The sequence below is a fragment of the Adiantum capillus-veneris genome, chromosome 30 (assembly GCF_014529385.1).
Source record: "Adiantum capillus-veneris isolate H3 chromosome 30, ASM1452938v2, whole genome shotgun sequence".
In the NCBI taxonomy this organism is placed as follows: domain Eukaryota; kingdom Viridiplantae; phylum Streptophyta; class Polypodiopsida; order Polypodiales; family Pteridaceae; genus Adiantum; species Adiantum capillus-veneris.
Genome location: NC_140960.1, coordinates 66,110,471 through 66,127,797, shown reverse-complemented (window position 1 = coordinate 66,127,797; position 17,327 = coordinate 66,110,471). Strand labels below are relative to the sequence as shown.

General features: G+C 41.8%; 1 protein-coding gene across 2 annotated transcripts; it reads left to right on the top strand.

Moving 5' to 3' along the window:
- Nucleotides 1-14,980: 14,980 nt before the first annotated feature.
- On the top strand, nt 14,981-16,158 carry LOC147418115 (uncharacterized). 2 transcript variants are annotated; one of them, XM_086506844.1, is made up of 2 exons: nt 14,981-15,274; nt 15,450-16,158. In XM_086506844.1, the coding sequence occupies exon 2, from the start codon at nt 15,485-15,487 to the stop codon at nt 15,857-15,859; it is 375 nt and encodes a 124-aa protein (XP_086362970.1). In that variant the 5' UTR covers nt 14,981-15,274; nt 15,450-15,484; the 3' UTR covers nt 15,860-16,158. The 2 variants fall into 2 exon arrangements, with proteins under 2 accessions (XP_086362970.1, XP_086362969.1); XM_086506843.1 differs by having other exon boundaries at nt 14,985-15,278.
- The last annotated feature ends 1,169 nt before the right edge of the window (nt 16,159-17,327 follow it).

The window sequence follows — 17,327 nt, the reverse complement described above, 5'->3', positions numbered from 1 at the left end:
AGCTCCTTTGCAATTAGCAAGATGCCTTGCAAGTACCACGATGTCTTGCGGTTAGCAAGATGTCCCCTAGTTAGCAATTGGGAAAGTGTGCACAATTCGTGGTTAGCAAATAAGTAAATCCTTTGCAAAGGCTATGTTAGTTAGATAGGGAAAGTCTACTGGTAGGGACAAACTCACAAGAAAATTGAATAGTTATTTTTGTTGAAATATAGGACTATTTTCATTAGGCCTTGTTTGAGAAAGAATTTTTTTGGTGATGTTTGAAGGGTTGTGTAAAGAACCTGTGCCGAGAATTAGCAAAGGAACAATTGTTTGTACATGTAAAACAATGTGGTAGTATTTAAGTGAGTGCAGTGTGGAAAGTGAAAGACTAGTATCCAGACGGATCTATGTCTACAGACGAGTGGACTGGATTAGTTGGGTGATTTTCACAAGACTGCTAGTTAGTTAAGAATAAGTCTCATATCACATTTAGGATTTATGAATGACAGTCATGCCTTTTAAACATGGGAAAAAAGGTGTTGTTTATAGATCCTAGGTATGTCAATGAGATTTTTATCTTGTGATATAGAAATTAGCTCCCATTGGAATCCTTATATTTATTGACATAGGTTCTAGTGTATGACCCTTCTTATAACCACAATCATAATGGATAGAGGACTTCCTCTCTTCTGTTGCTCATATCCTTTGCTCGTGGAATTGGAGTAGGGTGTCGTGAGTGGAACTTGAGAATAAAGGAAGGACATCTATCAAGTCATCCCAATTTTCTACATTGGGGACCTTACAATTGGTATTAGAGCCTTAGGTTAAAAGCTTTCATTGGCTACTTCAAGCTTCATCGTGTGTATCATTTTCTATACTCATTATCCAACTCATAGGGATATTACATCATGCTAGTCAATGTATATCATAGTTATGGTTGAAATATCTAATATGTTGCAAATGGAGAGACTTTTGTAGACCTCTATATGACATTTTGATGACTTTATAAATACAATATCGAGTTGAGTTGTTTTCCTTTTAAAAAAAAGACTGATTAATTCATGTAAATGAGTTTTGGTGGATTGGATGAGCAATGGCTGGTTAAGTCATGTGATTGGATAAGCCATGACCGGTTCAGTCATGTGATTGAGTTTAGTCATGATTGGTTAAGTTATGTGATTGAGTTTTAATAGATTGAATACATCATGATTTCTTCAGTCATGTGATTGAGTATTAATGAACAGGATAGGTAATGATTGGTTAAGTCATACGATTGAGCTTTTGATGGACTAGATAAGTCTAGGTTTGGAAAATACCTTAATAACGTTGCTCAAGCAAATACAACCACCTTCATTAAAGGAGAAGGTGATGATATTGAGAAGGATGTGGAAGTATGGATTGAAGCTATATGGATGATTACTTCTCTGTTGCAAGGATCACACCTACAAATCCAGCGATTCTAGGGATGTTTCATCTCTTAGGGGAAGTAAATTTATGCTGGAAACAACATTGTTGTGACATGAGAGTATTGGAGAACTCCTAGAGTTGGAGGAAAATTAAACAAGTAGTGAAGGAAAGATACTTACCTCGTGCAATGAAGCAATAAAGATGAACAAATTCTTTAGCTTAAAATAATACATTTTATCCTTGAAAGAGTACTACTCAAAGTGTGTAAGAATTAGACGTCATGCATTGCCAATGACCATAGAGCAGCAGGTAGCCCATTTTTGCCAAGGTTTAAGAGAACCAATTAGCTCGCAATTGGAAGCCCTAAAACCTACCGATGTACAAGATGTTTTAATACGAGATACACCTTTAATGAATGAGCATGGGATTGAAAGAAGATTTCAAGAGAGGTTCAACGGTGCTGGACAACCAAGTAGATCTCTCGATGATAGACAACCACTAAGTGATTATGCCACTAATGCGAAAAATATTTATCTTTCATGCTCGGATGTTTGATGCTTTGAATGTGGAGAGTTGGGACATTATCGGAACAGATGCCCACGTCTAACTAATAGAGTAGTAGTAGCAATTGAAGTAGACCAAAGACACCGCCCTTTTGGACATAACAGAGGACAAGTTGGTGATGAGAGAAGGACTACCCTCACTTCTTCTAGAGATGAGGACATCTCGAATCCCTAAGTTGGGGAGATTGTAACATACCCAAGATTAATCAATAAAAACTATTTCAGTTACTTTGAAAAACTATTTGAGGTTTGCATTTTAATTGAATCATAGAGAGTTTTAACAAAACAATCGGTTCAAAAATTGAACTCTAGAACTATTAGTTATGGTCCTTACTCACTTGAGAACAATAGATTGCTACAGAAAATGTAAGCCTTAAGACTATGTTCAAAGATAAGAGTCAACCCTTGAGAAAGAAAGAGAAACTTTTGGCTAAATTTTACAAAAGAAGAAGTATTTTTAGGAAAGAAAGAGTGCTTTAATAAAAAGAGTATTTTTTAGAAAAGCAAGAGTATTTTTATAGAAGTCAAGATTAGAGCTTCTTTTCTTCTCCTTCTCAAATTAGACAAGCTTCTCCTAAAATTAGAGTCTCAAAATTACACATCAGGCTGCGTGCATGTGAAAAAAAGAAACCGTGAACGTGCATGAACTTACCTCTCTACTTTTTGCTATTCTTAGCTTTCTCCTTTGGCTATTCAGAGCCTATTTAAATGCCCCTGTTTCCTCAATTTCAAGACACATAGAAGTTCTCAGAAGCAGAAGCTCTCTTGCCTTGACGTCGGAGGTATCTTCTCTTGCTCAACCTCTCACTCTCCACCTCTCTCCCTCAACCCATCTCCATGTCAGCCTCCATCTTTACCACCATTGTGTTGTCCTTTGGATTGTTGAGTTCTCTTTCTCTCTCTCTTTCCCTCTTCTCTATCACGATACGATGGTCCCAAACCGAGTGACATGAAGCTCCAAAAAAGCTCCTACCGTTCCCCCTCCAAGGAAGGTAAAAACAAAAGGTATCAACTAATCCAATTGTAGCTCAAGTGAAGGTATCAATTTTTGCGAAAGAAGTTGAAGCCGTCTAACCTCCAATACAAATGATAGTTGAACAAGTTGCTAATCCGATAAATCATCCGCATACAACAAAAGCATGATTACCGCATTGCAAATAGTGACCTCTTCAATGCCTTCTTCTTACATAAAGTCAAGTACCATTTGTTCCAATTGATCGATGCATAGACTAAAGAGAGTTGGTGACAATGGACATCCTTGTTTAACCCCAATAGTGCTTACAAAAATTTCTGAAATTTCTCTTCCCATGCGCAATTGACAAATCACCTTCTCATAGATTCGAGAAACCGCAAGCATAAACTCACTTGGCACTTGGAGTTCTTCCATCCTTCTCCACAAATTGTTACGTGGAATCATATCAAAGGCTTTCTTAAAGTCCACAAAACAACAATACAATCGCTTGCCTTTCAACCGACTTTCCTCCATGAGAACACGAAGAGTGACAAGATTATCAATGGTGCTATGGCATCGACGAAAACCCGCTTGTCCCTTTGCACGCTTGTCATTCTCTTCATCCCAATCACTCAATTTCATCTCCATTATGCACCCAAACAACTTTGCCATAAGAGACTCAATCATTATAGTCCGGTAGTTGCTTACATTCTTTACATCCCCTCCTTTATGCAAAGGCTTAACCCAATTAGTACTCCAATCATAAGGCATACCATGTTGAAGTGCAAGGTTGAACATATCACACATCCACTCATGGGTAAAATCTCCCGTCCATTTGATCATCTCTGGCTTGATACCTTGAAGATCTCCCGCTTTGCGAGTGGCCAACTTTTCAAGCCCACCGCATACATCCTCAATAGTAAAAAAAGACGGCATACATGGGAGTGAACCATAAAATGGCATTTTTTCAGTATTTGCTTGCTCATATAATTGCCTACAATGTGTGTACATATCCACTAGACTCAAGTTACCAAAATTCTCAACCCGCTTGCCTCTCAAGTTTCTCCAAAATCTTCCACATGCATGTGCCTTTTCTTGGACTTGAAATTCTTGTTGCTTTACTTCCCATCTTCTTCTCTTCTTTTGAATCAATGCCTTGTATGCATGCAAATGACTTTGATAGTTGTCTTTGTCCATAGTTGCATCAAGCTTTATCAAGGACTTTCGAGCATCTTGACATTCTTTATCAAACCACCTTTTGCGTGATCTATCTTTGTTGATACCATGGAGATGCTTTATGGCAAAGCATTCTTCCGCACAAGAACACATAGCTTTCTTGAAAGCTTCCCATTTAGTTTCCAATGGTGCATCACATTGAAGCTTTGTCATCCATAATTTTTTCTCAACCATTTCAATGTACATTGGTGCCCGTTTGAAATCCATACATAGTGATAACTTCTCTTTCCTTTGGCTGAGATTATCATGCTTAGTTGCTTCTCCACATGAAAGGTCAATACATAAGGTGCGATGGTCGGATTTCGGGGTCCATTGACCAAACATAAAACTCTTTATGCGATACATAATGGCTTCAGAGAGTAGCATATAGTCAATCACACTATCCAAATTATGTCTCCTACATGTAAATCCATTGGTTCCACTCCACAAAGATACACCATTGGCAATGAGCATACCCGTGCTATTACACATGTGTAAAAGTAACTTTCCATAGTGATCCGGCTCTTTCTCATCCATTGAAGTACGATCATACAAGTGAACTTTCTCCAACTCCCTTGAAATGTATGGCATATCAAATTGTTGAGTATCATGTTGCAATGTTTTTGTGCGAGCATTCATATCCCCAAATACAATAACATCACCTTCACCTTTGAAATAAGCAATGTCCTCTTCCAAATCAGAAAATGGTTGATCTCTATCCATGCAAGCATAAAAGGGAGAATCATGATGAGGAATGTAGCAACCGGCTACAAAAATGGGTGCTCTTTTTGGTGTCATAATTTTCAGCCATACATAATGTTTGTACTTGTCATCTTTCACAATTGATACAAAATCTTCCAATCCTTTCTTAACCATACATGCTAACCCTCCTTGTCCTCTTCGTTGCTTGAGATTCTTTGACCACATCAATGAATGTACATTGTAATCCTCCAAGCCATTAATCCTTTGTGTATCATGCTCCCAAGTTTCAACAAGAAGTACAACATCGGCTTTGCTTGTTAGTTCATCAATGCCAACCCCCGCATTCCATGGGTATCCATTACAATTCCAAAAGCATATTTTCAATTGTAACTCGGTCTCATAGGTCACGCATCCCTATTTGCTTGAGAGACTTGACTCCTCCTTGGGCACATTTTCTTCATGAGAGATCTCCTTGTTTTTATTATTCTTTTCCTCATATGCCTTGCGACGCATATTTTGTTGCTTAATAGTGCGATCTTCACATACAAAACATTTTGTATCCCTCAAATAGATCCAACTATTATCAAGGATAATCTTTCGCTTGGTCTCATCCGGCATGGTGCATACAATTGGCCGTTCTCCCGAGCGAGGAGCTCCTTGCTTCCCCACTCTATGTGCTCCATAGACCATAACTCTGGACATGCCAAAGTGGCTTTTGAAGAAATATTCAATAACAATGGCAAGAGAAGGAGGTGTCTCTAACTTCTCTTCGGGAACTCCACGAATAACAATGTTCTTGGAACGTCGCTCCCGTTCCTTCAACTCCTCCACATCCACATTCTCAACATTCTTTGTTTGAACCATAGCTTGCATGAGTGAGGAATTAGAAACCACATTGCTACCACATACATTAGCCCAAGACTTGTTTGTGCATACATTTTTCATGTCGCATACATCCCGGCTCATAGTGTCAAATTTCTCCTCTTTCAATACATGGTCATGCTCTACTTTGCTCATCCGCTCCTTCAAAGCATTCAAGTCCACAAGAGAGCGCTTACATTCCTTGAATTCCTCTTCAAGTTGCATCAAATGTGTTGTTTGCATCTCAAGTGTCCTCTTGAGATTCTCATTCTCAACCACAAGTACCCTTAGTGTGCCATTCTCCATTGCAAGTGCTCGTAAGTCTTCGCCTTGTTTGTTTACGGTCTCTTGCAATGATACCAAGTACGCCATGATCATGGTTTCTGATGTCGTTGGTTGGGTGGTTGTGTTGTTATCTCCACACTTAGGAGATTTTGGATCATTTTTCACAATGGTTGTGGACCTTGTTGAAGAAGAAGGACCCTTGCGAGTGCCGGAAGACATTGTATGTAAAATAGGAGATGAGAATCAATTTTGTTGAACCTGTTCACTTCAAAAATGTTGCTACAAAAACGCCTTCCATAACTCTGAAAATTTCTGTCTTTACATCAATGCGTAGAGGACTTTGTGCTCTTCGATTGAGGCTATATATCACCCAAATCGGAGTTCGGATGAAGAAGTTATGATCAAAAGAGTGGACTGTTGTCTACTAGGTCAAAAAATGGCTGCGTTTTTTGAGAGAGAGAGAGAGAGAGAGAGAGAGAGAGGGAGGGAGGGAAGCCTTTGAACATCAAGCTTTTCTTGTGAGTAGCCCTCTCTCTCTCAGACCTAAGGGGGAGAGAGAATCGAGGGAGAGTGGTTACAGCTCCTTAGCTATATCTAAGAGAGAGAGAGAGAGAGAGAGAGAGAGAGAGAGAGAGAGAGAGAGAGAGGGAGGGAAGCCTTTGAACATCAAGCTTTTCTTGTGAGTATCCCTCTCTCTCTCAGACCTAAGGGGGAGAGAGAATCGAGGGAGAGTGGTTACAGCTCCTTAGCTATATCTAAGAGAGAGAGAGAGAGAGAGAGAGAGAGAGAGAGAGAGAATCGAGGGAGAGTGGTTACAGCTCCTTAGCTATATCTAAGGGTGGGTTCAGACCGGAAGGGTGGAAGAAATAGGACTGCGGGGCACTTCCAGGCGGAAAAGAGCATAGCATCGGCCTTCCACCGCCCTGCTATTCACACAAGGTGGTAGTTGCCTGGAAGTGCTTTGCTCGCATGGCTGTTTCTCATAGGTTGCCGGGGACCCTTGTCAGGGTAGAAGCACTCACGGGCGAGGGGGGGGAGGGGGGTCGGAAGAGAAATAGGGCAGGGTGGAAGAGAAAAAGCGGAACTCTGCCTTGACGTGGTAGCCCCGTCAACGTCTTCCACCGCCCTCTGTGAACGGGGTATCAAAAAGGTTGCTTTCTGATTGGCTAGCAGAGAAATTCTCAGACTTTCGCCACCCACTGTGAACCCGGCCTAAGGCAGGTGAGTCTAGATGAGATCATATTATTGAGGGCTAGCTTGAGCTTGCTGGGAGCTGGACATGATTTTCACCTAGCAATAGTAACCAAACTGCCTTCAACGTCATTTAATGCAGCTCCACCAGGCATACGCTCCCTGATCAGGTTACTTTGAAAATGCGCTTCCCTCCAAGGCTCCAAATTCTAATGCTTTGCACAGACTCCTTTTGCTGCATATAGCCACCATAGTCTGGCCTCGTCCATAAGTGTCACGTGGCTTTCTAGAGGGGATCTACGATGGATATTCAATCCACTGTTGATCCTAATCTCTGCATGGAAAAAAGATAATGTCCCCAACCTCCCGCCCCGCCGAACTCGACCTCACCACCTCCCGCTTCAGACCCACGCTCCCTATCCAGCCCGTTGTCGCGCTTGCTTGAAATGTATGCAATTGCAGTACTATAAAACACTGTCCCCCCCCCCCCCGTCACTAACTGACACCTCCAAAAGGAGGCGGGATCAATGCTGCACGATTGGCATCGCGAGCGGAAAAAATCTAGGCCGTCCATTTATTTGTGAACTTAGTGTGAACTATGTTTAGTGTAAACTAGGTGTGAACTATGTCCTGACTTCAAAATGTGCACGATTTTGGGGGCAAGCCGCCAATGTTAGGGCCATTTAATGAGGGAGAGCCCACCACTTGCAAAGATTCAAATCTTTACACGCTTTCCTTCTTCCTCTCCCTTTCATTTTCATAAGATCAAAACATAAGCAACTATGCTAGTCATCACCATCTCCTTCCGTGCACCTCTTGAACTAGTTTATCATGTGATCTATGCCATGAACCATGCGTGAACTGTGTTGGGGTGAACTAAGAGTTTATTTGGTGTGATCTGAGAGTGAACTAGATGTGAAAAATATCAAGCCTTTTCTTTTAGGGGATCATGGACATTCAGGAGAATGGAGCCACAAGTGACATCTTTTCAGAGGAAAGTTTTGAGGAGTATTCTAGCTCTCACGACACACGAGAAGGGGATGATGGTTACCCTAGCTCCAAGGAATCAACCGATCATGAGGAAACAAGTATAGGCCATATGGATCATTGCATGGGCACATGGCAGCATAGCACTCAACATATGTTCTCGACGCTTGATCCATACAACTATACTTCTCATACATTCTACTCTTTCGACAACAAAACTCATGCAATGATGAGGCTTGTCCTACAAAGAGATAACCCTATGACCTTGGAGGAGCTAAAGGAATGTGATCTTCAGGGTTTGCTTGATTTAAAGAGATGGGAGGATGACAGATGCACTTTGTTTGAAGAGGGAGCAGATGGAAGAGGCTACTTGTGCTTGAAAAGTGCGTTGTCACCAAGGGTAGTGTACATAGAAGAGTGGGAGGGCATTGTGCAATCATGTCACTTAAGAGAGGATGGAAGGTCCCACCTGGAGGTATCCGAGACTCTTCTAAACATCAACAAGATGTGGTCCATGGATATTAAAAGGTATGGCATACCTTTGGCTTACGTGAAGGATTTACTATCATCATGTGTTTGTTCAAGTACAAGTAATTCCATGTCACAATCCCATCTTCCAACAAACAGAGGGAGGTCTCCTCTTATACCATACCAAAAGAGGCTAGACATTTCTACTCTAAGTGTATGCCTGAACCAAATTATGATTGAGCATAAGGTGCGGCTTGTAATGGTCCGCTCTACCATCAAGGGTACCAATGAGAAAAGCATTGTGGTCGATTATGCATGCCATAGGGGGAGAGAGCCACGTAGGAGGAAGACCACAAAGAGAAAGAGGAGGTGAAAGAGATGCGGTTGCTCATTTTGAGTACGGGTCCATTGTGATCACGAGACCAACTCTGCTACGGTGTCATTGTTTCCTCATCATGAAGGCCACATTCCCGGCTCGCATGCGGATTTGTATTATTTGCCGGTTCACCCTAATGTGATTGAATGTTGCATAGAAGATTTATTTGATGTGGGAATCTCACGGCATGTTGCAAGAATGTCACTTTCAAAGGAGAAGCTACAATATGAGAGATGCTCTCCTATCAAGCAAGTAATCTATAGGTTCTTTATGATACCAAGGGAGGTTGCAATGCTGTCGTACCAAATCCGCAATCAAGGTAAACTCCTTGCTTCTCAATGAGATGTCTTCCCTTCGTATCCACAATTAATCAAACTAGCATTCTAAGAATGTAGGGAAAATCACAAAAGATGATTGGACTTCAATGTTGAGGGACGTTGCACTTTTACAAAATCAAAGAAAGGTTTGTTGCTTATTCTTAAGAAACTTCTTGGAGCTTTGCAATGGCTTGCTAATAACTATTGGAGTTTACAGGTGTGCTATTTTCAACCATACAATCCCTTGGCGCCCGAGCGTGTGGATAGGCCATTCATTCTTGTTATTTAGGATGAGTGGATGCTTGCCATGGCCAGACGCTTTTCCATTCACAACACATGGGCCATTGATAGCACCTTCAAGACCAATGTCTTTGGTCTCCCCTTGTATGCTGACAAACCAACACGGCATCGGTATACCCATTCGGCTTATGTTATGCACGGCTGATGCTGGATTGGACCAAGAAAGTAGGGCACTTGAGATAACTCTACAAACTTTTTTTTTGAGAATGGGCAATGTGCAGCGTACAACAATTATAATAGATAAGTCGCAATTGGAGCTTGATGCTTTTGACAAGGTGATCAAGGCCGATGATGCTTGCTGGGATTATAACGACGACGGCATACATATGCAAGTTCGTTGCCATATTATTATATGTTGGTTCCATGCAAAGAAAGCAACGTGGAGAATCTTCTTCCAAAGGTACATGTTTATTCATACATGTGAGTGTTATGAATGCATCATTGATTAATGTTAACATACTGTTGATGCACGTGGGTGGTCATAGGTCCCAAAGCATCTCCAAGATCAATTATACTCCTCAATGAACACTTTGATGTATTGTGCCTCTGAAACAGACTTTGAGTATCATTATTAGGAGCTCTTAAGTAACTTCTCTTGCTTTACAAGTGTGCAAAGGTATGTAACCAATGGATGTTGTGGTCGTGATTGCCCATGGCGTCAACGATGGCCTAAGTTTGCGCGCCTTTTTAGCTATGGGAATGTTGACACTACCAATTTAGTCGAGAGGTTGTGGCAATACATAAAATACACCTTGCTTAATGCCCAAATCAACAGATCTGTTGTTGAGCTTCTACATGCACTTGTGGGCGACTCCACAAGTGGCACTCGAATGGGAGAAACTTTGCTTGAGTTTTTTAGACAAAAGCAAGAAATAGGTGAGCATCTAGTGTTCCTTCATGAATGATACAAGAACGTTTATGTAGTAGGATTCATCCTTATGTGTCGCAGTTGATTCAGGGTGCTTTAGCAAGAGAGGCTCATCGAAGCAACATACCAAACGACTACAAGAGGGAGAGCAAATACTACGGCGATATGAGGTTGACCCTTCCACATTGGTCATCATGAATGAATTGACATTGTTGTTTAGGATGCAAAGTGGTAGTGATGCTAGCTAGTGGTATTATGTGAGCCTCCAACGCAATTACTGTGACTGCCCGGATTTGTCAAGTGAATGTAAACACTTATATGGTTTGTAACTCATATTGCAGAAGCACTTTTTGCATCTGGTTCCCATTATTCCCTCCTTGGATAATTTCCTCGATGTTGACTTGATGATTAAAGAAAGCATCAATTCCTAGGGGAACGAGTTTGAGGACTTGGCAATACCTATGGAAGAAGTCGCATTACCCCATAAAGGTGTCCATGTGCAAGGTGAAGTCCATGTGCAAGGTGAAGTCATTGCATCTATCCAAGAGGTGAGGCATTTCTTTCCAGCATAGAGATACAATTGGACGACTGTAATGAAACTCAGATCAAGGATTACTTGCATCGACTAAGCACTTGCAAAGACATTTTTTCAGGTGGATATGTTCCCAAAGAGATTGATTTGCCACTCAAAGGAAGCATTAGAAAAGTACAAGAGGCATGTTACAAATACATGTTTTGGTCATGGAAAGAGTCATGAGGCAGCTCCAGCAACTCAAGAAAATGAAGAACTGCCTCCTAGTGAACCTTGCAAGCCGTCATGCCTTACTGGACAATTGAGGCAGAAGCATCAACAAGGAAGTAGTCGCATAAGGCTAGAGAAGACCCAACGAGTGTGGTGTCCACATTGCCACACAAAGACCTTTGTGGTTGACCCAAGGTGACAATCACATGCTTCAATTGTAATGCCTTGCTACCATTTTCATTATCTTTAGCCTCAAAAGGGAGCAAACAAAACGCTATTGGAAAGGTGGTGCGAATATGCGATGTGTCGAGTTGTATTGTTGCTAAGATAATAACTTGTAAACTTGGTCTTGCTCCACAAGAAGAGCGAAGTTTTGTGCTCATGCAAGAGAACGGAGAGGTTCTCAACAATGATCTAGCCTCCCAATGGAGGCTCATTTTTGTTGCAATGAATGCAAAGTAATGCAAGAGTTGCATGGTATATGACCAAGTTTTTTGCAAGGATTGGTCTCTTGAAAGTATCATATGTTTTCACATGGTTCACACTTTGTTGTCTGCAATTTTTCACACAGCTTCATGTATAGTTTACACAATGTTCACTCTAAGTTCACACCAAGATCACCCTAAGTTCACCCCAAGATTACACCTAGTTCACAATGTCATAAGGTATTTTAGACGAAGGCAATCACAAGGTCTATTCTTTGGAAATTTTCACAGAGCAACATACATAGTTCACACGAAGGTTACACTCAAGTTCGCACATAGTTCACTCATTTTTTCTATTGAATGTTCACAACAATGATTACACCAATTTGACACGAAGTACACTCCAAGATCACACTAAGTTCACAAAGCTTCTAAGGTTTATGAGACCAAGGGTTCCACATATGGTTGCCCTCTCGAATATTTCTCAGATTTAGCAGCATAGTTCACACAAGTATCGCACCTAAGTTCACACATAGTTCACCCCAAGTACACACATAGTTTACACATAGTTCACAAAGCTTCTAAGGTTTATGAGACCAAGGGTTCCACATATGGTTGCACTCTGGAAAAGTTCTCAGAGCTACCAGCATAGTTCACACAAGTATCACACCTGAGTTCACACATAGTTCACCCCAAGTCACAACATAGTTTACACATAGTTCACAAAGCTTCTAAGGTTTATGAGAGCATGGGTTCCACATATGGTTGCACTCTAGAAATTTTCTGTCATAATAATCAATATCTAATTCTCCTAAATAATTTTCTCATATTAAACTGATCATTTAATGTGGGGAAGTGCCAGGGGAGAAAAAGCTAGAATATTGGTTAAGCTAGCAGACCGGCCACAATAGGGATCCAAAGGAGGGAAAATAGGGATCCAAAGGGGGGGCCATCTGCAAAAGAGCCATGTGCAACAATGGGCTAAAAAGACCCTAAGGTTCAGCCCATTAAGACTTCCAAAATGCTAAGGTTCCAAAATTCAAAGGTTGTGTCCAAAGGAAATCTGCCTTCATCTCCCAGCGTTGATCCGACCTCCTTTTGGAGGTGTCATTTAGAGACGAGCCCCCCCCCCCCGTGTTGTGTTGATCTGATAGCCCAAAGCCTACCGCTCCGTCGAAAATTCGTCTCTGCCGTCAATCCCATGAGTGACACCCCGTGTACTCATAAACGAGGATAGTCTGGGATTTGGTTAAAATTCGGTTTGCTGGCCATGGTGGTGAAGCAGCCGAGCTGGTTGCCAGTCAAAAGCAACTGGCTGCCAGCCGTTGACCAAAATAATAGGCGTCCCACTCGGGTGCTCTACCACTGCGTTGCTTGCATGCATTGCGAGTGCATTGCTACCTTTGCATTATAACGTTAGAAAAGTTGTTGTCCCCCCCCCCCCCCCCCCCCGCCCAAAAAAAAGTAACGTGACCGGTTGTGCCTGTCACGCCACCTACATGGGGCCTAGCAGGCCGATATTTATCATAAGCCTTGAGGCATGAGAGCTTGTTGCGCTGTGTAGTGTGTGTTGGAATCCATATTGGAGAGCTCCTCCCATAGCGCATCAACACCCATAGTAGGTGTATAGCTCCTCCCATAGTGCATTAAAAAGAGAGAAACCGAAGGACCCACAATGCAAGCGACACCTCAACATCTTCTGCCTCTATAGTCTCTCCACCTCCCACCTTATACACTAGTTGAGATGGCCATTCATATCTTGCAGAGCGAGGGAATCTGAGAGATTTGGTGGTTAATTCAAGAAAGACATTGAACGATTGACTCTCTCTCTCTCTCTCTCTCTCTCTCTCTCTCTCTCTCTCTCTCTCTCTCTCTCTCTCTCTCTCTCTTCTTCTACGCCTAGCTCTGCATTGATTTGCGGCATGGCAACTGGCTCTCGGTGTGCGGGCGAGGAGATTGGTGGGTTAGTGTGACTGTTAGCTACTATCGTAGACAGCTTGGGCTGGAGAGGGTGGCAAGACCTCCACAGCAGCTTGCACATTTGCAGCCACGTGGAGTATGAGTGTTTCCTTTTTAATATATACTAGTATGGCCGACTGCCTTCGGTGGTCTCTCTCTCTCTTTTTCTCTCCCTCTTTATCGTTTGCACATGGGCTTCTCTCAATTTTGGAGTTTAACCTTCATGTCGCAAAATTTGACACGTGTAAAGGACTCCCCCTTCTGCCATATTATGTTAGTTTATATATATATATATATACTCTTTAAATTTATGTGTATTTCAATGAGAACTCGTTGACGTTCATTTTTTTCTTTTGGGCCTCATCACTTGTTTGGCCAGAAGAGTGGTAAAACAAACAGGGGCTTTATAACCCTCTCACTATTTGGCAAGGATGATCATTCAAGTAGAAGATCATGGGTAGTCTCACGCGATCGAGCAAGTTGGTGAATTGTGGGGTGAACTGGGTTTGAAATTCACAACACATGTGGCTTTTCAACTATGGGCATCGACTACGACCACAGATGGCTTTTAGACCAATGCCATTGGAGATCAATCAAGGGATGCATACATTTGGTATAGCCTAGTTCACAACCATGGATTGGCCATTTAGCTTTTCGACCATGGCGAGTGATCGACACATTTGGGAGAGTGGCAGCGGTGCGGTGTGACCATTGTGAGCTTCTTAGATTGAATTCGATTTGAATTTGACCATTGTGCACACAAGAAGATTTAGAAAATTTCTCATGTAGGAAAACAGAGTCTTTTCCAGTGTTTTTCATACAAGGCATAACATCATGAGCTTCTGCTCGAGAGGCACCGCATACCTAGCTAGGTACGATTGGGAGCAAGGGACCGCCGGCCCCCAATCGTACCTAGCTAGGTATGCGGTGCCTCCCTCAGAGAAGCTCATGATGTTGAGGTAAGTCACAATGTGAGAATTTGTCCAAAACTTATTGTGGTGGGCTTCTTAGGTTGAATTGGATCACGAAGGTGCAATTCTAAGTGGAATTAGATAGGAATTTGATTGGTTAAGAACTTGGAAGGTGCAATTAGAATAAGTAGGTAATAGGTAATGTATTAATGGGAGTGGGGAGGTCACATGGAAAGTGGCTGTGCTTGTACTGCAAGCTGTGAGTGGAATATACACGCAGATTCCACTCGTAGGGTGGGTACATCGCCTACCCGTAAAAAATACCCGCCTACATTATTTAGCAATAGGCCAGCTACTTGCTACGAAGTACAAGGCTCAAGCGTTAAAGCAATCCAAAAGAAAAATTAAAATGCTATCCTACGCTGATAATATCGAGGAGTGTATGAGGTGAGGGGTTGTGTGTGTGTTAGAGAGAGAGAGAGAGGGAGAGGTGAGGGGTTGTGTGTGTGTGAGAGAGAGAGAGAGAGAGAGAGGGAGGATCTTGTCTGTGTATTATCAGAGACTCGCCCTCTAGACTCTAGAGGCCAATCTCTCTCTATCGTATGTGTGCGTAATAGAGAGTCGAGACACTCTCTCTCTCTCTCTCTCTCTCTCTCTCTTATAAGTCCAAGAGAAATGCACCTTGCTTACAAACTCTCTTCAATCCAATGAGCTGAGCAAGAAAGACAGGGGCACCACATTCTCTCACCACATTGGTACATTGGTGGGTAAGCATCCAAACTCCCTAGATCTGAATGTGTGTGTGTGTGTGTGTGAGAGAGAGAGAGAATGTGTGTGCATGTAGAGAGAGAAAGACATTGCTTGAGTCTCTATGTCTTTGCATCTAGCATCCATTGATTTTGCCACTTACAGAGTGACATTTTCCTTTGCTTGTACAGGTCTCCATCGAAGCTTCGCCTTCGCAACCGGCGAAATGGCCGAGGCTGAGGCAGCCCCAAAGAGTGAAGAGATCAAGAATGAGAGGAGCTGGGCAAGAGTAGCCACTCACTTAGAGGGGGCGATCGCCGCAATCCCGCGGCCCAATTGGCAAGCCATCACCAACCCTAAAGAGATGGCCAAAAACCTCAAGCAACTCTGCAAGTCTCTCAAGAAACAGCTCAAGGAGGTTTTCCAGGAAGCAAAGGACATGTCACACCGCATCTACACACTCCTCTCGCAGCTTGCTTCCAAGCTCGCCGACCTCATCTCCGCCTTCTTCAACTACATCTGTGACAAGGTCAAGAGCTTCTTCAAGTGGATCTCTGGCATTGTCCAAAGATTCAAGGCCAAGTTTTCCCATGCTGATTAGCAAATAATTAATGCATTAATTATCCTATTTCCTCAATTATACCATTCATTCAATGCATTAGCTATCTGAAGTATCCCACCCAATTGTACCATCATTCTATGGGCACAAATTAATGGAAAATATCCAACATTTGTGATGGCCACCTACTGAAATAAATAATGCATTGAATATTTGATTCCACCAATTTTTCCATCATTTATTGGGCAAAGTGATGGAAAATATCCAACATTTGTGAAGACTTTCTGGCCCACATTGGGGCATCTTGATGAAATAGAATATAAAAGTTTGTTAAAACAATAGACCATTTGCCATGTGACTCTTAAATTTTCATATTTTATGTGGGTGTGTGTGTGTGTTTTTTTTCCCCACTAAAGGAAAGTTCTTAATTGAGTAGGCCAGTGTTAGAAAAAAACCGGGGTACATTGTATTTTAATCGGTTAAAATCATAAATCCTGGTTAGATTTTAAGCTTGCCTTGAAGAAAACTGGTAAATTTACACTAGTTTTAGTGTAAATAGTGAAAATACCGTCAAAAGCTTCAAATTTTGACCTAAAAACCGGTAGAAAAAGCTATTCATCTACCAAATAGAAAAAGCTGACATGCAAACGGCCAAAAGCACTAACAATTAACAAAAGCCAATTAGCTGAATAATTGCAAGGCTACAAGTATTCAAGTGTTACTTTTATAGAAAATGTCTTTTGCAACTATTTTAATGACCACAACCAGTAGCCCCTCTCTCCCATAAACAAGTAGCCCCTCTCTCCCGTAAACATTTGACGGTCGGGAAGAGACTTCCACTATCCTTTCCCCCCAAAAAAGGCTCCCATTTATGGCTCTCTACCTCCGTCTATTGCCATGGTTCTATGATCCTCCTTTGAAAAGCCCCATTATATATATATATATATATATATATATATATATATATATATATATATATATATATATATATATATATATATATAGACATATCGTACTCGAGAGTAACATTTTTAGGGCCGAAATCTCCCTCGTTAACACCTTGGAAGGTGTAGACCTACCTGTGTCTACTTTGTGCAAAAATGAGGCTCCTTTTGGGTGGTCTTACCTTGAATGTCAATGTTTTTATTTAATCCACGACAGCCATGCATAGCCTGACTAGCAATCGGAAGTAGTCAGTACCAAGCGTTTCGTAACTTGGCACTCTAGCGAGGGGCTTATAGCGAGAACTTACAAAGGAAACATAGACCACCTGTTGTGTTGATCTATGCGAAGGGAACTTGCATATTCCATATGTTACCTGAGCTGCCTTGATGATGCAACACTTGTCTTGGAAGTGAGTGCTATGGGGGTGCTAGGACACTCAAAGTGGAACCTATATACATACACATATATAAATTTGTGTGTGTGTGTGTGTGTGTGTGTGTGTGTGTGTGTGTGTGTGCGGAGATGATAAAGCTTCTGTAAATTAATTTGCAACTTCTTCTAATGA

Coding starts and splice junctions, on each gene's coding strand:
- LOC147418115 (XM_086506844.1), top strand. CDS start 15,485: ATGGCCGAGGCTGAGGCAGCCCCAAAGAGTGAAGAGATCAAGAATGAG.